Source organism: Dryobates pubescens, chromosome 4 (genome assembly GCF_014839835.1).
Source record: "Dryobates pubescens isolate bDryPub1 chromosome 4, bDryPub1.pri, whole genome shotgun sequence".
Classification (NCBI taxonomy): domain Eukaryota; kingdom Metazoa; phylum Chordata; class Aves; order Piciformes; family Picidae; genus Dryobates; species Dryobates pubescens.
In genome coordinates this window covers 34,159,739-34,186,717 of record NC_071615.1, presented here as the reverse complement: position 1 = coordinate 34,186,717, position 26,979 = coordinate 34,159,739, and the positions used below count along the sequence as shown (strand labels likewise).

Here is a 26,979-nt window from a genome sequence, read left to right as displayed (position 1 = left end):
ACTGGATCTATGTGGAAGCTGTTACTTACAGTGACTCCAGGAGGACCTTGAGCACCATTGTTTCCCTCTGGACCAGGAGCACCCTAAATGTGTTCAAGCAGGAAGCTGTTATCAAAGTCTTGATTTGTGAATAATACCTACTACAGTGATTCTGTGCCCAAAACAAAGATGTCTGGTTGCATATTTTGAACTTCACCATTTACTTGTAAGAGCTTCTCTCTCAAAGGGAACTAAAGACCCCTTCCATTTTAAATCACAGAATTGTTTTGGTTGGAGAAGACTGCCAAGATCATCAAGTCCAACCATCATATTCTGGTGATTGTTTTGGTTATTGCAGCACATTAATCCTTAAGGAAACTTCTTTGGGATTTACAGATTATAGGAACCTGGCTGACAGCATTTTTCCCACAATAGGCCAATTGTTTGGTCCCTTAAATGAAAGAATTAAGTTGGAAATTTGCAGGATAAATTAAAAACAATTTGTATGGGGACTGCTGTTTTGTCCTCTTCATAGTTATCTAATATTCCATTATTAATTACCCAATGCATACTCCAGAAGGGCAGTTTTCATTTAGCCTTTAAGCAATGCTCCTCACTGTCATGAGGCTAGATAAATGCATTCCCCAGTGCTTTTCTATTTCATCATCTATTCATGTTTGCACAAGACCATGATATCTTATTACAGAGGCTTTAAAAAGGTACCTTTTGCTTTCAGGAGGTTGATAAAGCAAATATATCCACTTACCCGTGGGCCAGCAAGACCAACATTGCCTTTTTCACCAGGTTTGCCAGGTTCACCCTGAAGTTGAAAGAAGAAGATATAAAAGTTAACCAACACTTCACGTTAGATTCCATTTAAACTACTAAACTGATACCCTGCTTGCCAGAAAATGTAGTCTAGTAATTTCTTTAACCCTAATTCAAACACTCCCAAACTCCATTTACCCTGCTGAATCACTTAGGCAGAATAGTTCAAAATAGATGTCTAGTCAAAACTCCAATTCCTGTATTTTTTGACATCATCATTCATGACTCTCTGAACAGCATCCTCTGCAGACACTGCATGGATATGTATGTTTAGCAACACCACAAATCCAGGAGATGATTATTGTTATCTGTGGCCTCCATGTGACGTGTCAAGAGCCCCACTGAAATCACTAAGAGCTTTTCTTCTAAATGGAGTGAGCTTTGGATTGTGCTTCATAAAGAACAAGAGTCTGGAACTGAAACTCAGGCTTGGCCACCAATCTTTACAGAACTGTTACAGAAATGCTAAGATGGGCATGCAGGAATGATAATTTAGACATCTATTATTGTAATCACTTCAATGTCCAAATATTCCTGATCTAATGGCATTCATTCTCCTTTGCTTAATCATATTTTAGATAAATAGAAACTAATTTAAACCAGAACACTTGAACATAGGTAGATGCCATCCAATAAGCAGTACAGGAGGACATGAGAAGGTGTATTTGATTGGTACTAGTTGAGGAGCTACAGATTGGTCTGGAATTATTTTAAGTTAATAGGAAGTTTCTGTGCTGTACTTACAGTGGGACCTTTTGGTCCAGGGAATCCAATGTTGCCAGGCTCACCTCTGTTACCAGCTGGGCCAATTGGTCCAACCCTACCATCTGCTCCAGGGAAACCCTAGAAAAAAAATCAAACTACTAAAGATTTCAGTCTTAGGAGCAACATGTAGTGACAGGAAGCAAATGCCACTGAACTTTTAAACATTGCTTCTACATTGCATGCTCATGCATTCCTCCATTTTTCTCCTTTTTGTAGAACTGAGTATTCCTTCTTCCCCTTCCAGGACACAGGCCTGATCTGAGACCCACAGAGATGAATAGGAGGTTTCTCACTATCTCTGAGCTATAGGGCAGTAAATCATGCCATTTTTACATAGAGTTACGTTAGAGCTCAGTGCTGAAATCTTTGCTTGTTAAAATCTGTTTATGTCTATGTTTCACAGGCAATGGGGAAAGAGAATGAAAAGCAAAGTACTTACAACAGGACCTTCCTTGCCAGCAGGGCCTGGGCTTCCAGGCTGACCTGGGAGACCCTGAGAAAGCAAAGGTTTTGTGTTTTCAAAAGGAAACCAACTCACCCAACAATTAACCAACAGATTTTGTCTACATGCACACATACACACACACAGAGGTGCCAAGTCATCAACATACACTGTGGAAGCAGTTTTAAGTTTAAATCTAAATCACTGAAGTTTAAATTGGTGGTGTGTGCTCTCTTGCCAGTTGACAATTAGTGTAAGTAGGCACCTGTTTTGCTCAGATCAACTCATTTAAGCTCTGCTTTAGCACAGCATGTGCTTAAATGTCTGCAGATGCCTAACAGTTCATGTGTGCGTTAAAGACTCTTATTCTTCCTACCCCATGAAGTCTGAGTAGATTAAAAAGGACAAAAGACAATGACATGGACATCATCTGGCTGTTCTCAGTGAAATTGTTTGCAAAAATCAAATGGAAATAATTGAGATCAGCCATCTCCCACCATTTTAGTAGGGGCTGCTGCTCTTTAACTAAAAGAGGATACACACACTTCAGCTATGACCTTAATCATCGCATTCTGTAACTCATCACAAGCAGAACCCCCTCTCAGAAGTCAATGCAGTATCCAGTACAAGGGGACACTGCTCCGTGACAAGGCAATCAAGTGCTACCACTGACAAAAGAAAAGGGCAATCAAATGCTACCAGTGACAAAACAAAGTAATTCCAATAAATATTTTGATGCTTCTTAATTATTTCCTCATGGATGCTATTTTTCAGTAGAACAGTGGAAGTGCCCACACCATGGGTAGCACAGGCTGAGTTTTTGCACTTGGATTTCTGAGTAGTGTTGTCCCTGAACTAAGTAGTTTTCTTTTTTTGCCCAGTTCAAACTTAACACCAGAGTTCAAACTTACTCTTGGACCCATAAGACCAGGCTCACCAGGACGGCCACCATCACCATTAGGACCCTTAACACCAACAGGACCACTAGCACCACGGTTACCAGCAGGTCCCTACCAAAATAAATACATACAATCAGGCAAAAGTAGCAAAAAGCATCACTCATCTGTATATATAATAGAAAAGTGACAAGCAATGATGACCCAGACAAAGTCTTACCATGACACCAGCTCTGCCATCAGCTCCAGGGAGACCACGAGATCCAGGCACACCCTGCAAGTGAACACAAAACAAATCAGGAGAAGGAAAGGAAGAAATCTGCTCCTGTAAGGTATGGAGTGCTTGCTAAATTTCAGCTTTCCAAACAGGTCTGCTGAATTTGAGGTAAGTGCAGCTCTATGCACACTCATCTCTGTGTAAATGTGTATTGAGAGAGAAACCTCTCACACTTCCTTTAGATTTTAAGTTCTAATCTGCTTGCATCACAGCATTCTCATGTTCATTGTAACTTAACAGTGGCTCTAGCCAGCAACTAGGATCCCACAACCTGGCCCACACTGTGTCACCTTCACTGTTTCTACTTCTGGAACATGAAAAGCAAACCTACTCTTAGACCAGCAGGGCCTGGGGGACCAGCAGAGCCGGGTTCACCATTGCTGCCTCTCTTGCCTTCCTCACCACTAGGACCAGGAGGGCCAGGGGGTCCAGCAGCACCCTAGTTGAGGCAATAGAGAAGAAGAAATCAGATGCAGTGCTGCAGATACTGTCAGGCTTTTTGATTGAAAAACCCTTCACATGTTGCCATACTTACAGGCTCACCCTTGTTACCACTTTCTCCCTTGGCACCAGCAGGGCCTGGTTCACCCTAGAGTCCAAAACAAAAAAGATCATACATTAAGTACTATTCCAAAATCTCTTTTCTACCTAAACAGCCTTTTTCATGTATGAAACCCTTTTTTAATCATGCAATTTGGGTTAGTAGGCACAGAAACATGTTAAACATGCTTATAAATGACAGTAACTGAACTATGACACATTCAGGGTTGGTTCCTCTACTGAGGACTCCCATTAAGGGCCTAGCTGTGAGGCTGCTGCCACATCTCTCTTGATACTATCAAGATGAATAGAGACAAAAGAGAGTGCAAAGTGAGCCTCTTCAGCATCTGAAGCAAGCAGTGAGACACAGAAATGAACCACAATGTTTAATTATAGTGGAGCAAGAAATAAATATCTGCATTAAACACAAAAATATACCCAGAGAAATCTGTAGACACTATGTCCAAGTTTCAATTGAAGATATGCAGTCTAATAACTTACAACAAGTCCTCTAGCACCACTAGGACCAGCAGGGCCAGGAGGACCAGGAATACCACGGGGACCAGGCAGACCAGGAGCACCAGCAACACCAGGAAGACCCTGTCCAACAGAGGGGGAAAAAAGTATGATGAGCCCATTACCTTTTCTGTTGCATTAATTGAATTGGGTGGGTTTTAGAGCAAAAAAAAATGTAAACATGGTTGTACTTACAGCTGCACCCTTAGCTCCAGGGAGACCATTAGCACCAGGGTTGCCCTATCAAGAAAGAGAACAATAGCAGTTAATTCAGAGTCTCAGGTGCACCCATCCAACAACAGAGAAAATCTGGCAAGTTACTCACTGGAGGGCCAACAGGACCACTAGACCCAGGAAGTCCAATCTCTCCTCTTGGACCAGCAGGACCACTAGGACCAACATTACCAGCAGGTCCAATTTCACCCTGTTTGGGAGAAGGACAGAGCCCTCAATCAGTGTACACAGCGCCAGGGCAATCCCAAATAGTAATAGCTCACCCTGGACACGTAGACAGTCTGCTCTTGAAACTACATGCTGAGAACACACTCACATCTGCATCAGAAAAGACTTCATGGCTTCAAGAAGTCTTGCATTTTGACAAGAATAGCCAGGATGGGAATCTCAATTTTTGCTTATCTTCCCTCAGTTAACAGTAAGAGGTCTAGCGAGCAATACTTAGATTCTCTTCTAAAGGGGGATCAAGGTAAGAGTTTTGTCTGTTGTGACATGGAGTTTGTGTACTTCTGTTAAAGGTGAAACACCATCACACTACACCTCTGTATGCATCTCTCAGCTGTGAAATCTGTAAATGCAGTGCATGGGCCCCAAATGCTCTGTCCTTCTATAATGAGACCCTGCCCTAGATAGTAATGCTGAGATCTGAACAATAAACTGAATCAGCCAAGTTATACTCTGCAAGAACTAAATGGCACTGCCCTAAACATGGAATGTTTAAATGCAATTTTCTCCATAATTACAATGGAGACATTACATCAAGAAAATCTTGAAATTACATCAAGAACTTGGCTTGGAAGGAGCCAGATACTTAAATGCAGCTCCTTGGTCCTCCACTACTTCTGTAAATTGATGTAACCTGCTTATTTGTCATGATCTGTGTCTCCCATCGAAGGGGTACACAACTGCCCCACATAGGAAGCAGCAAGAAGAAAATAGAGGTTGTGTGTCTTCCTGAACCTGCACAGCATCAGCCTTCATTTGTGCAATATCTGCTGTTATTTTAAATTAGCTTATCTAACATCCTCCAAATACTGTAGGAATTCATCCTCATCCTGACTGCTAAAAAAGCATTTCTCTTTCAGAGAGGGCTTTCTTCTTCTGCCTAGCAATACTTGTTACTATATGTTGTCTTCATTATCAAATGTACCAGCAGAAACAGATGGCCATACCTTTGCACCAGGAGCACCTGGGAAGCCTGGAGGACCAGCAGCACCAATAGGGCCCTAGGAAATGAAAGAGAAGCAGTTGTGTAAGGGCACTCGGAGATGACATAAAAATTTTGCTTGCTGAAGTAAAGAGATTTAAAACAATGCACATTTACTTAGACACTCTTGCACATGGCCATCTCACATGACCAGCTGCCTTTTAGAACTCTGAACTGACAGATCTGCCTCACTATAAAGAGTTAAGAGTGAGGACAGCACTGAGAAACATTTGCAGTGCAGATGAAGTGTGAATTAAGCAACAATTTTGTAAAACCTTGCCTTGAGGCCAAACACCTGAGAAAGAATCAACAGAGGATAGACAGAGGCAGACATCTGCAATGCAGGATGTCCGGCTGTGAAGTCCCACAATGAATTAATGGAGCTGTGCATCCTGCACATGCAGCTCTCAGGTGGCTGCTTCCAACACCTCTACTGTGCAGAGGTAACTGTGCAAGCTTTCACACCAGTGGTCCTTCTGTACAACTGGTCACACAACAGCCCTGTGTTGATGACAGCATTTTTCCTTCATCAGACAAGGGAAGAGGGCTGGTAAGATCTCTCATGTTTTACAAGCCAGTACTTGGCACAACTTACATTAAAGTCAGTAAGAATGCACCAAAAATTGGATTATGTTTAAGAGCAGCTGAGGGCAGGAGTTGATTCCAACATGTGAATGCATTCCTAATCTTGATTCATATTCAGAATGTGCCTTCTGAGGCAGTGAATACGTGCAGCCCCAGGGACTTCTCATTCGTTGGGTAGTTTTTATGTCACTGGCAATGGCATGGCAGCTTAAGAAGCCATTCTACTGGTTCTACTATATCTGTGAGATTTGTAATGACAATGGGTTTATGAAGCTTGCTGAGGTACAGTACCCAGACACCACAAGAGAAGATGGACTGATGGATTCATAGCCTTTGTTACTCTTTAATGAAATAGCCAATTTATTCCTAGCTGTTGGGGGTTGATACCTGATTTTTTTCTGTGAGCTAACATCTTTCAATTATAAATATTTGTTATAAGACTGCCTCACAAATCCAAGGGAATAAAAATGGGCCATCTGGCAAAGAGGAATTGGATGCCAACATTCTATAACCTCCTGTTATAAACAGAGTACCTGAAATTCTCACTGATTTTGCATTAAGTAAAGCAAAAAAACTAACCACCCTTTAAAATATGAATGAAAAGGTAAACTTCCAGACTGCCTATAGCAATGACCTTTTTGTTTTGAATTGCCAGTGGCAAGAATAAAACATCTGCTTTAGTTTTGAAAACAAGAGTGTTGATGAGTGCTGTGCAGATGTTTGCAGCATCATTACCTAAGTATGTGTAAAATAACTTTAGCCTGCCACAGACACTGGAACCCATGTTTTGCTACAGTCCTTCAGAGTAACACCTTTACAATCAGCAGCTCCAGGATAGTTTTCATATAGCAGAATCATAGTATGGTTTGGGTTGGAAGGGACCTCAATGATCACTGAGAAACACCTCCTACTAGCCCAACTTGCTCAAAGCCCCAGCCAGCCTGCCTTCGAACACTGTCAGGCTTGGAACCTCCACAATTGCTCTGGGCAACCTGTTTCAGTACCTCACCAACCTCATGGGGCAGAATTTCTTCCCAATGTCTCATCTCAAGAAGCTTCCTTCAGCTTGAAGCCATAACCCCTTGTGCTATCCCTACACAACTTCATAAAAAGCCCCTCTCCAGCTATAGGGTTGCTGAAATGTTTTGGTTCTACTACAAAGTCCAAAATCAGTTCTTAGCTGTCAGGTCTCTAATTGCCTACAATTCAAATGTCTGACCAGATGTATTTTTCACTACCCCATATAGCAGAACTGCAGCAAAATTCCCACCTAAGCAAACATCCTATTCTGTTCAAGCATGACAGATGTTTCCAGTGACAAGGAGTATTAAAATGAACTTTAGCATATTTAATATAACCAGGTATGGCTTCATCACTGACTATAGTTTTGGAGGGAGGAAGGGAAAACTGTCCTGTGCTATGCCTGAATTTTTTTTTACAGCTTTTAAACTGAAACAAATGAGGTTTGATGAAATCAGTATGTGCTATGGCAACACTAACTCCTTTCAAAGGGACAAATCTACACTGGATCAGCATGTAGCAGAATAGCTTTTACCAGTCAGATCAGGACAAGAGGACACAGTCTCAAGCTGTGCCAGGGGAAGTTTAGACTCAAGGTGAAGAGAAAGTTCTTCACAGAGAGTTGTTAGCCATTGGAATAGGCTGCCCAGGGAGGTGGTGGAGTCACCATCCCTGGAGGTGCTCAAGAGGGGATTGGATGTGGCACTTGGTGCCATGGTTTAGTCATGAGGTCTGTGGTGACAGGTTGGATTTGATCTTTGAGGTCTCTTCCAACCTTGGTGATTCTGTGATCTTGCTGACCTTTCCCACTAGCTCACATAACTCAGGTATTAATAGTGAATGAAAAAGGTTGGTTCCTGTTAGACAGGACAATGTTGCAGGTGCAAAGCTGTGTCCTGAAGATTATATAATAGTTTGAGATGCCTATAATTAGTCACCTGCAACAGGTGCATGGTAGGTATCTGTTAAAAGATGTAAATATTCTTTGGTATGGGGATGAGAACAGTTCTGTCAGAAATGTGAATTCATCAAGTGTTTCCCTATGAACTCACCAGAGCAAATGAGAATCTTTGGCTCCTTTGATATAGCTCTGTTACATATAAATCCTGAGGCTCTCAGGATATTGCCTGAGATCTTTTTGTGATGGTCAGATAATCAACAGTTGCACTAAAAATGTAACTCCTCAGTAGCCCAAAAAATCCTTTATTAACAGAAAGAGGGACACAAGCCTTATGGGTTCCATATTGTCAAAGATAAAGACTGAAACTTACAGCAGGTCCGGTGGGGCCAGCGCTGCCATCGCTTCCACGAGCTCCCTGTGAAGAGAGAACATAACAGAGTTTGAAAAGAGGGTCAAAGATCAGAGAAAGCCACAGTAGGTGGCTGGTCATGATGACAGAGAGATGGGAAGCCACTTACAGCTGGTCCAGGGGCACCTACTCTTCCTCTCTCACCAGGGAGACCACGAGCACCCTGAAAGAAAAATTAATGTAACTCATTTCTATCTAGGCACTGAACAAAGATACATACATATTGGTTTTTCTCTTTTACTAAGTCTCTATAGGAAGTGTTTTGCAGTCAGGCAATTCTGCTTTAAATGTTCACCTACTATTACATCAGAGTATCTTGTTAGCTGGGGTATCACTGATGACAAAAAAAAAGGTCACCAAAATGGTGGCTGAATCATATCTATCAGATCAACATTTTCTACAGCAGCAACAAGTACTTACAGGTTGTCCTGGGGTACCATTCTCACCAGGGGCTCCTGGTTCTCCCTGTGAAAAAGAAAGATTGCAGGCTGCAGCTACTTAAAGGATGCTTTGGACAGACAGTACATCATCATCGAGAGGCAGTTGAATAACTGCTGGATTTTACCATCTGTCCTCTGTAGCACTTGCACCACAGTACACAAGACCAGGAACATCAAGTCCTAAGGTCTCTGCATATACTGGAACACAGCCAGTGGGAATCCTCTTAGAGGAGGAGGGCCACAGCTTTCTTTGCCCATCTCAGCTTTCTTTATCCCCTTTCTTTATTCTGATGTTTACTCTGTAGCACACACCTAACAGCTAAGTTCTGGGTAGTCAACTACCAATTCATATCAGTCATAGAATTATAGAATGGTTTGGGTTGTAAGGGACCTTAAAGATTCTCTAGTTCCAACCCCCTGCCATGAAAAAACATCAGTAGCTGGTTTTTAAGCTAGAACAGAAGAATAATGCTTTCTCTTGCCTTAAGTTAAGGTGACAAAGTTCCAGTCAGCTGGCTGGAAAGAAGGATTTTCCTCAGGTATTTAACTTGAGACCAATAATACTGAGATATGAGCCATTAAAACATGACCCCTTGCCCTTTAAGAGTAATTTTTCTACAGCAGTTGGTCTATACTGGTCTACAGCAATGAGTCCTTGTCCTAGAGCACCTGTATCTGGAACATATTTGAATGCACCTTGTTTTAAATGTTGCACACAGCACAATTTTTTGCCTTTGTTATTACTTTTACAGCTATATTGGAAAACAAGCATCAAGGTCAGTCATAGTCAGATCAGTACTCTTACTAATAACTCTTCTTTCCTTTACTGAATTGCTTTATCTGCTTTTAAACTGCAGTGACTGGACAGTTTGCTACCTCTAACTTTTTCTGAAACTTAACAACTTGCAGTGATACTGGAGAATGCCATGTTACAGTTAGTAACTCCATAAGCAAAGAGTGTTAAGCTCTGAGAAACAAGCAAGAGGAAGAATTAGTGTTTGAGCTTTCGTTGTTACATTAGAAGTTCTTAAATACAAATCTCCTGTGAATAAGCCACCAAGCAGTACATTTCCTAAAAGCCAGTAGTGCAGGAGAGTTAAGAACACTGCTATTAGGCACTGAGGTGCAATGGGAGAAGAAACAACTGAAGAAGAGTTTGCTAGAGGTGTTTCTAGACCATATTTTAAAGGATTTGTTAAGGATAGTGTTCAAATGTCAACTAATCTGAAGAGAATAAAAAGAGAAAAGACTACAAATACCAAATAACCTTAAGGCAGAAGATCTCTCCATCTATCCAGTTGTTTAGCAGAAGCCTTACATTGGAGCATGTGTCTCATGCAGCACAGTTTTGTACCAAAAGGAAGTGTTTTCATTTTAGTGTGGTTTAAAAAAACCAACAAAATGCCACACACAAACCATAGAAAAGCAGAGGTAGCAAAATAAGCCTTAAGCGCTGCTGGATCAACCATCAGGAGCCCAGTTCTGCAGCTCTTACTCATGGAAAGTACTAATGTGACTGAGGGCTGAAGAATATGGCCCCTGCAATGATTTCTTATGTTAAGGTGTAGGCATGTCCTACATGGATCCACTGACTTCTAGATTACTGCAGCTGAGCAATGTTTAAGGACAACATGGAAGATTGATTGGAGGGGCGTTCATGTGTCTTTTGCTAGGAAGAGCTACAAAAGCTTCCTAAATGTTCAGATTTCATCTTTACCTTGGTGCCAGGAGTACCAGGTTGTCCTTTTTGACCATCCAGACCATTGTGTCCCTATATTGAGTAGAAAAGGAAATATTAATGGCTATACACAAACCCTTAGTCTTGCAAGGTAAAGCTTTTGTTGCATACTAAATGATTTCCTAATACAATCTTAAGATTTAAAAAAAAAATAAATAAAAGAATCAAAATACCAAAAACATGAAAGAGGTTCATGGACTCCAAACTTTAAGGGGATTTCCAGAGGTTTTCAGTATGCTGAAGTAACTGTTCAAGGAAAAAAACAGTAGGTATAGACTCACCCTAATTCCCTTAAAGCCAGGCAGACCAGGAGTTCCAGGGAAACCACGAGCACCCTAAAAACACAGAATGCATGAATGATTGTTCCTCATGCTACACTGCAGTTAAAAAGAAAACTAGTTAAGTCTTTCAATAAAATTAATTAGTAGATTTGGGCTGTGACCATTCAAGTGAGGAACACAGTTCCTTCCCTAACCTCCAAGGACCAGACTTGTTCGAAGCCTAAGAGTAATCCATCTGCTTTTCCAGTTGTGAAGTTCAGAAATGTCATGCATTAACGTGTGATAGCACAGCTGGCTTGGCTTCCTGTGCTAGAGGTATCTATCCCTGTGTAACTCTTCACTCTATCACTTCTGTTCCTAATTACCCTGTCTTTACTGGGGGCAGGGGAACACACAAAAAAAACCCCAAAACTATAATGATATCCCTGAATTGACTTTGCATTAATCTTACAGGGAATATTACCAGAGTGTTAATGTTGTGCAATGCAAAAATGTTAGGTTTCACTGCTAAGAGAATTGGTTTGTATTATCTACATACCTGAGGGCCAGCAACACCCCTCTCACCAGGTCTTCCAGGTTTGCCAGGGTGACCCTAAAAAATGCAGTACAAATGTACTGAGAAGAAAGCTCATTTGATAAAACATAAAGGATCAAAAAAGGTAAAGACATTGGCAAAGTTTATCTTTTTCAACAAATAGAGAGAGCTGGTTAGCTTTCAAGTGCCCTTCTCCCTGTACTCAGAAAGCTAAACAGTGAATTTGGAGAGGTTTTGAAGTGACCCATTTTTCTGTACATTTCCAATACACAGCATCTCCTCTACTGTAAAATTATTATTTCAGATGTTTATTCTACCCCATATTACAAAGCAATGAAAAAAGGATGGCAAATAGAATGCTTAGCTTAACAGTAACCTACTGTTAGAATTGAATCACAGCCCCAAAAGATATGAGAGACATTTAATATCCACTTACATCTTCACCAGCCTTTCCAGGAGGACCAGGGGGACCACGAGGACCCTGAGGACCCTGTTAAAAACAGATTGAGGATTAGTTGAAGTATCAATCTTCAGGTAAGTCTTCTGACTTGAGTTGGGGCAGGGCTGGAGTCCAATTGACTTTGCACATTGTGATTCCAATCCAAAGGAGTCAATCTGAGTGGTCAGCTCTGATTCTGTAACAGAATCAAGCAGGAATATCCAATTCAAATATTCCAGGATGTGCATATGGACAGGAGAAACAGACCTAAGCACTACCTTGGTGTCCTGTGTCTAATGCTAATAGTGTCTGTATGTGAAGCCTCTACTTACTGTTTGACCAGGTTCACCAGGCTCACCAGGAAGACCTTGAAAACCAGGAGGACCCTAGAAAAGGGAGATTTTTGTTAAGAGTGTGAACAAGCCATTTTGGGCTTGCCAATGTTAATTAGTCAGCAGGAGAGATGAGACTGTACTTACAGGGGGTCCAGATGCTCCAGGTGGGCCTCTGGGTCCCATTAAACCCTAGGGGAGCAAAATCACAGAAATCACCATGATATAAAGGCCATCTATAACATCAATTACTGGCATGACTAAAATTTTGGTAAGCATTATGGTTTCCAGTGTACAATGTCCAAATCAAGTTAGGCTAATTGAAGAGATCTGCAGTCATGGGCAGTCTGAGTGCAAACCAGACCTTCTAATGATAAAGAACCAGCACAGAATCCATTGATATGATTATGGTTGGGAGCCATGGGATTAGGCTTCTTAATCTACTCTTGTTAGCAAGTGTGTTGTTTTATTTTTCTACCTGCCCTCTCCCTTCCTGTGCATGGACTTCCAGGATTTAAGGACAAAGGTGACAACAACACATTAAGAAAGGTTGTATTTTTGGGACCTCTCAATTTCATCATGATTTTCAAGAGATGATGGGGAAAAAATAGCAGCAGAGAGGTAAAAAGGAAAACAAAGGTATAGAAACAATAATATCAGCACGAACTGAGAGACATATAGTTGTGGAAAGCAAGCAAGCATATTGCATATTAATCTATTTCAAATAATGATCAACTTCTATTTAAGTCTCTCATTGTTTTCAATTTTTTTATTAAGTTCCCTTCATTTCACCTCCAAAGTCATTAATATGTTCTCCTTAACTGCATTAGGAATTTACCCACGTCTTGAGGACAAAAGGTGAAAAATCACTTTTAAAGAGGAAATTTCCACAGATCATTGTATTTTATTAACAGATGTCTTAATCTTAGAATGGTTTGGGTTGGAAGGAACCTTAAAGATCATCTAGTCCAAACTCCCCTACCACAGGCAGGGACACCTTCCACTAGACCAGCTTGCTCGGGGTCTTAAGGCTGACTAAGCAATCAAACAATTGGAAAATGAAATTTAATTGATTCTTCTAGTGTCCAAATGAATGTTTTAAGAGATATTTCAAGAGAAATGATGATGTAATTGGTTTTAAAACCTTCTTGTGAACTCTTGCAGATTCTCATTACAAGATTTAAAATCATGTGCCAGCTTTTCAATGGCTTTCCCCTAGGATCAAATACCTTTTATTAAAGGGAATAAATGCATATTAAATACAGGCATTTACTTATGGAAGCTAAAGCAATCCTGTGGCTGTAAAATATGCAGTAATTCTAGAAACAGTAACTGCTTCTGGCCAGTCTGAATCATACATGCTGCATAAGCCCTGTGAATATCTTCACAAATTATATTCCATAATTGGTTTTCCCTCCTTTTCTGTCTTCCCTCTCTCTCACATTTTCTTCATGAAACTTGGAATTTCCTCATAGGAGGTAGATTTTACTGCTTTGGCTGACAGATGAACCCTCAATGACTCAAGAATTGGAATCTAGAAATAACGACACCCTAGATAAATCCTCATTTATATTTTCTCATTTGTTGTCAGATACTACGGGCAGAGTTTGATTAAGATATGCATGTTTTCCCACATTTAGTATCTAAAGGGATGCCAAAAATATTTTCAAGACTTCATTTAACATACACTCTTTTCAAGAAAGGAAACAAGCACTTGACCCAGAATCGTCCTGCGCAGCCTTCATCCTGCTGCTCACTCATCAGATGCATTGCCTGTGACGTCATTCTGTGCAGTGAATTTAACTCATGCTCTGCTATGTACAATGAAAGTATCTGCTAGCATCAGGAGAAGTTAGAATTTCATATGGAGAGGCACTGCCTCATAATGGTCCTTAATGGTTACTTAGAGGTTCCTTAAAGGTCCATTTGGACACAGTATACAGTAACTAATAACTCCTCCTCAGAACAGGCTTGTAGGAGCAAGCACTAAGGGTTAATTGTTGAGAACCAAATGTGGTGGTGAATGTCCTGTAAGATCTGTGCAGTTCCAGGAAATCCATAGGAGAAAAATGGTTACTAACTGGAGCTGAGATACTGAGTTACTTTCTAGACCTAGGTCTGCTTTAGAAGGCAGCTTTACAACCAAACTTTACAACACTTCACATTGTCCTACATCAAAGGAGCAGCTGACAATGAAAACACTAATTTTAGCTCTGTGCTTGGTGTTGATACAAATGGATTAGACTCAAAGGAAAAGTACTAAACACTTGATCTAGGCAAGTTATCAAGTGCTAAATCATATACCTACCATAGGTCCTGGGCCTATATCAGCTGCTTTAGATGGATCATACTGAGCAGCGAAGTTCTGTAAGTGAAAAGAAGTTTGAAATTAAAGGAAGCCTGAAACTAAAACACTACAAATTTTACTTTAAAAATTATTGATAATTAGCATTCTGCAGATGTCATCTGACTTGCTGCATACCTAAAACTCAGTAAATATGGCCCTGTTACCTACACATTTCTATTCACTTGTTTGCAGAAGGATTTGATTTTACTAGGCAGCCCCTAGTAAAATCAACAACACACAACAGCCTCAAATATCTACACAGTAGCAAAAGGGAGACATTGCAATAGTGTGAATTGGAAATTAAGAATGTAAAGTAAATGCTCATTTAAAATTGAAAACTTTCTTTAAACCTTTAAGTCATTCTGCCTCATTTCCAGTGAGGGAAGCTATGTATATTTTTTGACTCAATTACTTAAGTACAATTCATCTACCAGCCCTTACTGACTCTCAGTTGGGTTGGGCCCTTCAGCTTCAAAAAGATGAGGAGCATGCAAGCCCCAGAAACACTGCACTGGATTTTTGATCTTTTATCAGTAGATCCAGTTTCATAGAGTACATTTTCCATCTTCACTAAAATGGAAAAAAAGTTCTATACAACACAACTGAAACTCCTTTTCTTGCTTGTTTTATTAGCACATTGAAAAAAAAAGACTCTAATGAAAGCAGTTTGGGATTTGCTAATGGGAAAATAGTATTTTGCTGTTGATATGGAAAGAAAAAGAGAGTCCTTCCATGCAGGAGGATTTACTAAACTTGATCAGTAAGACACTGTCTATGTATTCAGGCTCTCTGTGCAAGCTAATGTCAAGCAAAGAGTTAAAGGCAGCATTCTGCACAGAAGACTGATGGATACTTCTGCAGAGACTGTTCACTTAGTTCTGTAGTTTGAATACAGATATAAATGAAAAGTTCTAAAGAAAGACATTCCAAAGTTCCAAAAGACTTTGAAGTACAGACTTTCATCTTAAGAGTAGTCTTCTTCAGCTTATTCCAGCTCAGCTGGTGTCTCTTGAACCCAACTGCAAAAGTGCCTTTTCCCTATCAGTTAACAGCACAGGTTTCATTGAGCTGATTCCTAATCCAGACAGATTACAGATGTATAAATTTAATGCAAATTAGCAGGGCTTATTTGCTTCTGTGCATAAGTCTCAGAGTAAAGAATGCAAATTTGCCATGGAAAATATACATCCCAAGGAGAGTTTCATTTGAACTAGAACGATCAGTTTCTTGTGTATCACAAGAGAGTATTTCCTCTGCTCTCCAGGGCAACATCAGGCTTTCCCAGCAGCTATACATTTAGGCTTAGTCACAAAGCTCAGATCATCAGTTTCAGTAACAGAAAGTTTGGATGCCTTACTCCACCAAGACCTGGAGGACCAGGGGGGCCTGGAGGACCCGGTGGACCATCTTCACCATCTCTGCCTGGTGGACCTGGTGGACCCTAGGGTCAAAAAGAGGAATATAAAGTGAACATTAGAAGTGGCTAAAGAAATCTCTGAAGTGGTACATCCAGGCACCTACAGCACACACTACAGCAGGGTCGTATGTGCAGGTTCAGTATATGGTTAACTTAGAAAAGCAGCACAGCCTGAGTTGACATTGCCTTGGCAAACATCACATCAGGGATTTACTCCAGTTTCATATTTGAGAAGATATATGGAGGCAATAATGGATCTATGCTGCCTAAGCATCACCTCCAAACAGAGAATATTCATTTTAAGTGACTAAATTTTGGATCCATGGCCCTCAAGTGACCCACACAGCCTGTCAGATTCTGTTAGTGAGAGGCTCAGTTTGACTAGCTGAGGATCTGTGGAGATCAGTATGAACTAACATAGATCCAGAGTAAGTGGGAGGCCAGTTATTAATCAGTCTAGATTATTTAATAGTCAGTGACAATAAAACAGTGCTTTTCTACAGATTTTTGATACTGTCTCTGTCAGAACCTTTTACAATAGCTTGAAATGACATGAGTTCAGACCAGCAACATTGATCCCTATATTCTTTCATCCTTAATGCACAAAGCTGGTCAAATTTTGCCATTGTGCAGTTGAGATGAGGTATTTCATTTGGTCTGTATTTTGGAGCCAGGTCAGATTAGATGAAATCCATAATAGAAGTTTTATGGATTTTTAAAGCAGCAGGGTTAGTCTTGCTGCCTTCAGGAAAAATCACGTATCTCATTAAACACATTTAGTTAGTGGCAGCCTAAAACAAATTGACCAGATACAATCTTCTTAATAGTTTCCATTATGTTTGTCAGTATATTATGATCCAAGAAATCTTTAAGAGCTGCCTATGAATACTATGGCATTTTGATTTTCCTAAGATACACAAAAGACTCATGGTAACTACACACTGCCAGGTAAGGAGGTGAATTTCAGAAAGCTTTACAAAAAGCAGCAAGGATGTTTGAAGCAAATCAGAAACCCAGATCCAGGCAATATGAATGAACAGGACAATGAAATTATTCAACTATCCTTATTTATGGCTGCATTTGGAGTAGTCTTTACAGACCTTCTACTAGTCATCTACTTTGACTAGTAGAAAGTAGATGGCAAATGCCTAGATGCCAAGAGGACAAGCCACCTTTGAAGGCACAGATAAAGAACAACCCTCAAAGCTAGCTTTGTCTATTTGGGTTTGATACAGAGAGCTTATCCATATACCATATTTAAAGACTGCATCTTTATATGCCAGCTTTCCCTTCTCCATTTTCATGCACTACTTCCACCCTGGACAACCAGAAAAAGGTTTTTCAAGCCTTCACTTGGAGTTCCAGGTTGCTGTCTCAACTCAACCACATCAGCTCAGGCACAATGGCCACAATCAGAATGTGGGACTGCTGAGGCAGAATGTAGGTAACTTGTTTCTTTTTAATTAAATTGTACATGCAAACTTCTCCAGATGCATTTATTTAATCTCACATCAATGCCTCAATTTTGTTTTTTCCCTACTGGTTTTCCAACTACGTTCAAAGATTGCAAACACATGAATGTCAATCTAATTCCTTACCCTTTCTCCCTGTGGCCCTTTGTCTCCTCTAGGGCCCTGTTGGAAGGAAACAAAATTTAATGAGCTGCCATGGAAACTTTCCAGGACAAGACAGGGAAACACATGTGTTAAATATAATTAATGCATATGAAAAAGGGAAAGAGGACTGCACATACAGGTCCAATAGCTGTATTTTCCACAGACAGCATATCCTTTTCCCCCACTAAACTACTGGAAATAGTCACTGTGATTACCAGGTCAGTTAAAAGTATCACTGCACAGTCCATAGAAGTACTTGCAATGTTTGGTTTAGTTTCTACCGAATAACTGGCTCTAATTTAACAGTAAATTTGGGAATAAAATTTAACAGTAATTTGGGAAACAAATAGAATCTCTGTAGCCTTTTAGACCTCTTACAGATACTGCTGTACTCTTCCATTCACGCCAATCTTTCCAAAGTATCTCTGGTTGAACCAGAATGCTACTTTGATGCAGTTTAGTTCCTGGTAGGCTTAGTTCTGCTCTTGGGAAAAGCAGCTTAAATCCAATATTGGAATCTACCCTGGTGTTAAGATGTTGCACCCATTGTCCCCTCATTTTTTAATGTCCTGCTCATCTCTGTGCTACTGCTTCTCCTCAGGGAGCACTGGAAATCGTGAACGTAGTCAGTTTTTCTTTCATGCAACATTCAGCAAAATACTCATCTGCCTAAGAATATCTGACATCATCTCTATTCCCATGCAAGAAAAATTCAAATGCTTACCTTACGCCCTGCAGGTGCCTGGGGAAAAAAAAATAATTCAAGAAGAAAATTAAAACATAGATACAGTTTCTCCCAATACTTTAAATCACCTACAAACTTAGACTTGTCTTCTTGCATAACTTTTCTCAGTACAGAGTATTTAAGTATGCCCTATGGTTTGAAATTACTCTAAAGGATAGGAGTTTATTAAACAGCAAAGATACTGCATTAAAACCTTCTGTTGAAGACCAGCAATCCTCTACCTCTTCCAGCCTACAAAAATGGCATTTAAAAAAGGTCACACCTGAGTTCTTTCATAATCCTTCTGTGCAATGAAATTCAGACTGGAAGGCTGGCTTTAAAGTAGAGTCATCTCCAGTCCAAACTGGTAGGTATAGGATCCAAACAGCACTGCTCTGTTATTTTCTCCTCAAGGTCTTTACACCTATGAAGGCAGTCTCTTAAAAAGGCCGTCCCACTTGAGAAATTGGGGTGGGGACCTTCCCAGGCAGTCCCTTCAGGATTTAGTGGGTATCTTTTCCATGACCAGCTTGGGATTTAATGTTAGTAAATAATACTGCTATGTAAAAGAAATCTAGTCTGTCATCTGAAGCTGAGTGTTACATGTTAAACAAAAAACCCCAAATATAATTATACTGACCTGACTCACATCTGGAAAGAGAAGGGAAAGAAAGGAACAAAAAAAGGGAGATAATTAGTGTGTGGATTTGGTTACTTTACAAGCTTTACAATTCAGTGATTTTAAACCAAAATGCAACTCTATCAATTTTATTACTGCAAGACAAATTTTCCTAGTGTAATTTCTAATGTTTAAGGTGATCATCTCACACTGTAGAGTGGGACTGCTGTGCATTTCAAATTCAAAACCAACTTGCTAATGAAAGAAATAATATGCTTGACACAGTAAAAACACAGATCTATTGGCTGCTCTAAATATGCTTAAACCCATGGGGAAAAAACTGCACATACAGATTTTCACATATGCATGCACGCAACAGCTGTATTTGAATATAAAATGGCTACATCTCAGTTTCTATGGGGAACAGTTCTAACCAAACATCCCTATTCCCACAATTTCCTGTAAAATATAGTGTATGACAGAGCACTTTGAAACTATTAAATGCCAAATAGCAAATAATTTTACGTAGCTTGTACACAGTACACGCTCTTGCTGATCAGTTGAGGACACTAATCTTCAAGAATCTGAGTTTCAAGCAATTACAAAGTATTTCAGCTGAAACTTACCCTAGTAAAAAGTCCCACATCACATTTAAAGCCAGCAGTCTGACATGGCCTCCAACAGGTTGTTGTGTGGGTTTCCACAGTGTCACTTTGTCACTGTGTGATCATACTGAGTTCAGATGGTTCATGCAGTCCAGCAAAAAGGTAACGACACCCAAAGTGCTGAAGACGGCAAGCCACCGGAACACCAGTTGCCTGTGCTAACTCAGCATCAAATTCAAAACTTCACTGCCCCCAGGTGATGGTGACACTGGTGAGGGCTTATTTCGGGAAAACTTCGGATCCCACAGGAACCGCGCCATCTCCTCAACCCGGTACCGGGCTGGAATGTGCCCAGGGGCGCAGCTGCGGTGCGCAGGGGCAGGCCTCCGCCAGGCCGTCCCGACGCAACGCCCCCCCTAGGGCCACCTCCGGGCCACCGCCGCGGTTCCCTCACTGCACCCCCGCCGCTGCCAGGGGGGAGGCGGGGTACGAGGGGCACTTTCTCGGGGGCTCCGAGCGCCATGAGCGGGCAGCGTACGGCTGCTCCCCGCTCCGCCGCCTAGGACCGCGGTCAAGCCCCAGGTCCACACCGGTCCTGAAGAGGAACGGTGGCGAGGCGTTAAAGGGTGACTTGAAAGGATGCTGTCTAACTGTGAGGCAAGGGGAAGGCTCCCACCACAGTGTGTGGGGTAGCTGCGCTTCTCTGGAAGTGAGGGGGAGACGAAATCTTCTTCCGGGCGAGAGAGCCGCGCTGCATCCTCAGGGGCCCCCGGGTCCTTTTCGCACTAGAGCTAAGGAAGGTTCCTACCCTGCCTCCCTCCTCCTGTCCTGCACGGACTGTCCCTCCCCGGAGGCACCTGGGAGGGCGGGCTCAGGGAGCGGGGATCCACCCGGGGGGCGGATGGGTCTGAAGGAACCCAGCAGCTGGTGTGCGTCGGCGGCCCGGCTCTGCCTGCAGGTGGCGGCGGAGGGCTGCGGGGAGCCTGCGGGACCCGCACCGAGCCGCCCGCTGCCCGCACGCCCCGCGGAGGGAGGGGGTGAGCCGCCGCTATCGCTTCCTCCCGGCTCCCCCGCTTCGGAAAGCACGGCTGAAGTCTCCCGAAAGTGCAACTCTGGGTGCAGCCCGGCTTGTTCGGATAGCTGCAAAGACTCTTCTAGCCTTTAAGCGTCTGCACTTCAATTAGGGCTTTGCGTTCTCCTGAGCATCCGAGGTTTTCTTTCCTTTGGTTGTTTTCAGAGGGTTTTTTTGTTGGGTTTCGTTTTGGTTTGTTTTTTTTTTTTTTGGGGGGGGGGGGGGGGGGAGGGTGTCTCGCTGGCCTTTTGCCATCCTTTTCTACTTCTGAGGGGAAAAAAAAGGCAGCTAGGTTCAGATCTGGGACAGAGGTGGCATTTTATGAGATGATCTCTGTAGCTGCAGCTCCCCGCATATTACGATCCGTGGGGAAGACGTCTGGATCGAGCGCCGATAAGTCGGCCAGCCACCCCGACACCACCCATGCCACAAACAAGCTGAAAGCACTTACGTTGGCCTGTCGCTAGGGATGAAGTTACTGCAAGCAGCAACAAAATCCGCGTATCCACAAAGCTGAGCATGTCTAGTTGCAAGACATGCAGACTCCTTGTGGTGCCGAAGTCCCTGGTCGGTGGTTTAGCTTATTACCTATGGGACGCAGGCATACAGGCTTGAGGAGTTAACTCCAAACTTAGCAGAAACCTCCTGCCCCGGGGATGCTAAATTAATGAAGCCCCGCTCCGCCGTATTTATACCACAGGAGGGTCCCGGCGCCGCCAGTCACCGGCGGCGGTGCAGCCAATGGGAGCGCGGCGGCGGCGGGGCCCGCGCGGCTCCCAGGCTGTCACGTGCCCCCTCTTGTCTCCGGCCCCGCGGCGGCAGCTTTGGCAGCGGCGGAGCCGGGGCTGGGCTCGGCTTGTGGGGGGGCGAGGCGAGGGAGGAGGCAGCGTTAAATTGGTTCCATGCTTTGAGGACGTGGACACTTTGAGGCTTTCGGAAGGAAAATCTGACTCGTTGTCTGCTTTGCCTCTCCACCCCACCCCCCCCCCTTTTTTTTTTTTCCGGTTTCAGACGTCCCCCCGCCCCCTCGCTCTGCATTTCTGGGGCTTGCGCGGCCCTGAGCTTTCGCCGGGCGGCCGGTTGGCAGCAGCCCGGAGGGTGCTTTCAGGGCTTTCAAAGCGGGAGCTGTCCAGGGCCTGCGGAGCATCCCGCCTCGCTGGGATGACGGCGGGGAAGTGGCCCTGGCAGCCGGGAGCAGGCTGGATCCTCAAAGTCGCCTCGTCGTCCCACCGCCACTGAGGGCAAAAGGCGATGCTCCCCCCGCACCAGAGGTGCGGAGGTGCCTGACCCCTCAGGCACAGGGTGCGGGCAACTTGTCACCCTGGTCCTTCGCCCTTCGCTTTCCCCGGGTGCTCATCTCCCCGCAGCGAGCAGGGACTGCAGCAGCGACAGCCCCAGCACACTTCTCGCAGCCGACCGCAGGCAGAGCCCTTTCGGGGTTTGCTATCCCCAGGGAGATCTCTCCAGCCAGGCGCGGGCAGAAAGCCTCTAAGTTTCTTCTCCCGGCTTCTTGGGCACTCGGGCAATGTGTGAGGGTGTGGTGGTCACAGAGGGGGAAGCCTGGAGTAACGCGGCGCCTGGCCGTCCTGAGCACTCTGAACACACCCCACGGTCGCTCTCCGGCGCGGTACAGGTGCTCGCGGTAGCTCCCCTTCCCGCCGGCCACCTGCGTGCTCAGCTTGAGGAGAAAGCTGGCGGGGTGGCTTGCCACGTCTGTCCGGCAGCTGGCTTCTTCTCGGGAGGAGGAGGGGAGAAGGGGGCGCCGACCGCCTCACAGAGCGCAGGCAGGCGAGAGGAGTGAGAGGAGCTGACCGCGCCCTGCTTCTGAGAGTTGGCAGGGCCAAGCCGCCCCTCACGGTACGCAGCGACACCCAATCTTCCCGGGCCCAGGGACCGGGGTCGGGGAGCTGTAGTCACTTGAGATCGCCCATTTTGGCCCCGCAGCGGCTAAGGGGAGCTAACGTGGTCCCACCGACCGGGCCAAAATCCGGCCGCAGCCAGCCCGTCTCCCCGCCCAGGGGCTCCTCCGAGGGAGGCAGCCAGCCCCCTCCTGGGCCCCCTCTGTTCCATGAAGGGAGTCCCGGGAAGGCGTGATGGCGAAGGCAAGTGGGAGGTACGCCTCAGAGCGGGTCCCCGCTTCTCTGGGCCGGAAGGGATGATGAGGGCTCGGCGGGACGCGGTGCTCGCTCCCGTTCCCTCGCCCAGCCCCTGGGCGTGGGTCACCGAGCAGGCGCATCCCGCTCAGACACATCAGCGAGCCGCGATCGGCTGCCACTGTGTCAGGGCAGCCGCGGCGAGGGAAGCGGGAGGCTCCCGGCAGCGCGGCCGCACCGCCTCTCTCGGGGAGGTGAGAGGCTGGGTATCCAGCCCTGAGTTGTCAGCCGCCTCCGGAAAGACGTGTACGGAAAGCACGGGAAAGGAACCTGGGTGTCTGAGGGGGAATCCCACAGAGATGGTGTGCAAGGGGTGCAGCTAGCACCAGACCCCGCTGAAAGCAGCATCTCCGTGGCAAACACTTCCATATGTCTATCAATGATCTGCACGAGTTGATTAAGAAACCCTCCGTAAGTTTTCAGCTGGCACTTGCTGGGAGAGAGTGTTGATCTCTTGGGGGTAAGAAGGCTCTAGCAAGGAACCTGTACAGGCTGGCTCAATGGGATGAGGCCAGTGGTATGAGATTCAACAAAGCTGAGTGCCAGGAGCTGCACTTGGGTCACAACAAACCCATGAACGCTTCAGGCTAGGGGAAGAGTGGCTGGCAAGCTGCCCAGTAGAAAAGAACTGGGGGTGCTGGTTGACATGAGTCAGTGGGTGCCCAAGTGGCCAAGAACACCACCAGCATCCTGGCCTGGATCAGCAATAGTGTGGCCATCAGGACCAGGGCAGGGATTTTACCCCTGGACTGAACACTGGTGAGGCCATACCTCGTGTACTGGGATCAGTTTTGGGGCCCTCACTTCATGAAAGACATTGAGGTGCTGAAGGAGGTCCAGAGAAGGGCAAGAAAGCTGGTGAAAGCTCTGGAGAACAGGGTGAGGAGCAGCTGAGGGAACTGATGTTGTTTAGTGTGGAGAAAAGGAGGCTGAGGGGAGACCTTCTGGCTCTCTACAACTCCCTGAAAGGAGGTTGGAACCAGGTGGGGGTTGGTCTCTTCTCCCATGTAGCAAGTAACATAACAAAAGGAAATAGCCCCAAGTTGCACCAGTGAAGGTTTAGGCTGGATATTAGAGGAAATTACTTGATGAAAGGGTTCTTAAACATTGGAGCAGGTAGGTAGGTGGTCAAATCCCCATCCCTGTAGGTGTTTCAAAGAAGCAGACATGCGGTGCTGAGGGACATGGTTTAGCCCCAGACTTGGTAGTTACACAATGGTTGGACTCAATGATCTGAAAGGTCTTCTCCAACCAAAACTGTTCTATGATTCAAGGAAAGGCAGCCATACCCAAGCTGAACAGCCAGCTTGAAGCCTCCTTCATGTACGCTCTCAAGAGTGCTGATGAAATGGATAACATGCATGACAGGTAGCACACAGAATTAAACTGCAGCTGGCATAAAGCCCACAGTTTGGATAAAATAACCATGAGCATTAGGAAATGATAGTCCAACAAAATATGGATCTAGGAGCATGCAACAGGTTCACTTAATGTAAATGAAATTCTCACGAGAGTCATGACTTGGCTGGGCATGGATCATCATTTAGAGGGAGTCTTTAGAGTGCCAGTAAATGGTATGGAAGGCAGAACATTGTTCTTTGTGAAAACAGCTCATAGCCATTGACTCCTAATACTTCTTAGATATTTTAAAGCAGTTCTTTCAGAATCATTTAAAGGGTCTTTTGAGAAATAGTTTAGCAAACAGACTTTTCATGAGAAACAAATGGGTTCTGCGTGAAGAGCTATGACAGCTGCCTCCTTTAGGTTTTGTTGCCCAGTGGCTGTGCACACTCAAAATACATCATCACTGATTATTCTCAGGAGGAGTAATGGCCATGAATTCTCAAAAAACCCCAACCAATAGGCAGAGAGCAGCCTTGCAGGGAGTGGTGTTGATGGGGTCAGTAGATAAATGTAGTGGAAAATTTCCCCTGATTATACTTAAGACAAAAAAGAAAAGAAAAAAAAAAGAAAGAAAACAAGACAGCTCAAGCCTGCTTCACTGAAGTTGAGATGTCTGGTTATCCTTCTCAAAAGTGGCAAACTTTAAAGTGTATACTGGTTTTCCTTCTTTTCTTTTCCTTGTTTTGTTCCTTGAGGTGTTCAAGAGGGGACGTGGCACTTGGTGCCATGGTTTAGTAATCATGAGTTCTTGGGTGACAGGTTGGACTTGATGATCTTTGAGGTCTTTTCCAACCCTATTGAGTCTGTGATTCTATGAAGGTTACATGTTTAGGACTTGAGGAAGTCAAAACAAAGGTTTAGTCCACCTTTAGATAGCAGACTCAGTTGATTGTAGCTGGGACCAAACCAATTTATCAAGATTAAATACATTCAGGACACACAGGCTACTTTTCAGATCATTATCAGTTCAGCCTATCATTCTTTGACACTGAAAACAATCCAATAAAATAATGCAATCATTAATATGCTATCTTATTTTACACCTAAAAGATAATTTTAAACCTAAATTTTTAAGACCATTTGGACTTCACCTGCAGTCCAATTAACAAAGCTATAAGCCTGCAAGCTGTTATAAACAGCCTTCTACTCTGCCTCTGATTCCGTTATCAATAGGAGAATAAAATAGAATCTCACACTGAGTTCAGCAACAGCAGAGGCAACTATTCACTAGAGTTGTATACCTCACAAGTATTTAAGACATATCAGAGAATTTTTTTACTTTGTTTTTCAGCTTTAACCACCTAATTGAATTATTTGGGTCATTATACCTGCCAACTTTAGAATGCTGACTTAAAGCATAGAAGATTATCCACAAAAACAAAAGGCATGACAAAAATAAAGCAAGTGATCCTCTTAAAATTATCACCAATCAGAGTACCATAGAATCACAAGAGTGGTTTGTGTCAGAAGGGACCTTAAATATTACCCACTTCCAACCCCCCTGCCATGGGCAGGAACACTTCCTACTAGATCATCTTGCTCAAGGCCCCATCCAACCTGCCTTTGAACAATTCCAGGCTTGGAGCCTCCAGATGGAAGCTAACTACTGAAAAATTTCGCTGCACAGTTAGAATTTCAAAACAACAAAACCAAACCCCCCAAAGAGCCCACAGCTGGAACTGTTCATAACAGGTGGGCAGTCTTTTGAATTTTCAGTGAGTGTAATAATAAATGACAGTTTTGCATATCACGAGATCATTTCCAGCTACAAAGAGTACAGAAATGATGATTTAATGGAAAGAAATCTATCTCAGTGGAGAAGCACCTTCAGCCTGATCCTGCACTAAAAAGAAGGTGACTTGGTATGCATGCTGACAGTGAAAAATAAGCAGTGCAAGTAATGGCTTGCTTCAGACAGTGCACTTCACTGAAGTTAGCTTCTGAAGCAGCTACCTTCCCACAGGCAGTGGCTGTAGTTTTCAAATGCATTTTGATGCTAATTTGAAAAATGAGGCAGCTTGCAGATAGAAGAAAGATTCAGAAACAGCATTGCTCTGTCAGTCCAGACTTTTCCATGACTTCAAAACTTTTCATCCCTTGTCATCCTGTAGAGAAAGAAACTCTTCAGCAGAGGCCTGAAGTGCTTTCATCTCCTGCTGCAGCTACGGACAGATGTCTGTTCTGCTTCATGTGTATTTACAACCCCTCGTTCTGGAAGGAGGATGCAGAGGAAATCATCTGAGTGCTGATTACTTTTGGGTGTCCTACCCACAGCTTTCTGCTTCCCATTCACTGAAAGGACAAACAAGATCTCCTGCTGCAGACTAGGAAAAGATCTTAGAGCATGTGAGTACAAGGGTTCATGGCAATGCTCATGTCACACATTGGCAAATGTGAAATCCCTGCAGATGCAGTCACTCATGTAAGGCTTGGCTAAGTGCAGTATCTTGCTGTGTCCCAGAATTACTTGTATACCACAATGTTCCCATTTTGAAGCAGTAGAATTAACAAATGTGTGTGGGTGTTTTTCCCTACAAGCATTTTTAGGGCTGGTTGTGCTTTGTCAAAACATGTAACACAGTTTAATAGGTCATTGTTCATTGCTACAGCTTATGGCACTGGAGAAAAAAAAAAACAACAAAAACTCAGGTGATTCCA

At 43.6% G+C, this 26,979-nt stretch overlaps 1 protein-coding gene across 1 annotated transcript in view; it reads right to left on the bottom strand.

The window, feature by feature from the left end:
- Positions 1–21,429, bottom strand: part of COL1A2 (collagen type I alpha 2 chain) — a 40,583-nt gene extending 19,154 nt beyond the window's left edge. The window contains exons 1-27 of the mRNA XM_009907466.2: positions 21,216–21,429; positions 19,109–19,119; positions 18,469–18,486; positions 17,727–17,762; positions 16,069–16,152; positions 14,673–14,729; positions 12,512–12,556; positions 12,365–12,418; positions 12,030–12,083; positions 11,597–11,650; positions 11,059–11,112; positions 10,757–10,810; positions 9,020–9,064; positions 8,709–8,762; positions 8,561–8,605; positions 5,650–5,703; positions 4,569–4,667; positions 4,439–4,483; positions 4,229–4,327; positions 3,723–3,776; positions 3,519–3,626; positions 3,131–3,184; positions 2,926–3,024; positions 2,012–2,065; positions 1,552–1,650; positions 746–799; positions 30–83 (exon numbers count right to left, since the gene is read on the bottom strand). Coding sequence (XP_009905768.1) covers positions 30–83; positions 746–799; positions 1,552–1,650; positions 2,012–2,065; positions 2,926–3,024; positions 3,131–3,184; positions 3,519–3,626; positions 3,723–3,776; positions 4,229–4,327; positions 4,439–4,483; positions 4,569–4,667; positions 5,650–5,703; positions 8,561–8,605; positions 8,709–8,762; positions 9,020–9,064; positions 10,757–10,810; positions 11,059–11,112; positions 11,597–11,650; positions 12,030–12,083; positions 12,365–12,418; positions 12,512–12,556; positions 14,673–14,729; positions 16,069–16,152; positions 17,727–17,762; positions 18,469–18,486; positions 19,109–19,119; positions 21,216–21,285 — 1,608 coding nt within the window. The 5' untranslated portion in view covers positions 21,286–21,429. The remainder of the gene's footprint in view (positions 1–29; positions 84–745; positions 800–1,551; positions 1,651–2,011; positions 2,066–2,925; positions 3,025–3,130; positions 3,185–3,518; positions 3,627–3,722; positions 3,777–4,228; positions 4,328–4,438; positions 4,484–4,568; positions 4,668–5,649; positions 5,704–8,560; positions 8,606–8,708; positions 8,763–9,019; positions 9,065–10,756; positions 10,811–11,058; positions 11,113–11,596; positions 11,651–12,029; positions 12,084–12,364; positions 12,419–12,511; positions 12,557–14,672; positions 14,730–16,068; positions 16,153–17,726; positions 17,763–18,468; positions 18,487–19,108; positions 19,120–21,215) is intronic.
- Positions 21,430–26,979: the final 5,550 nt, after the last annotated feature.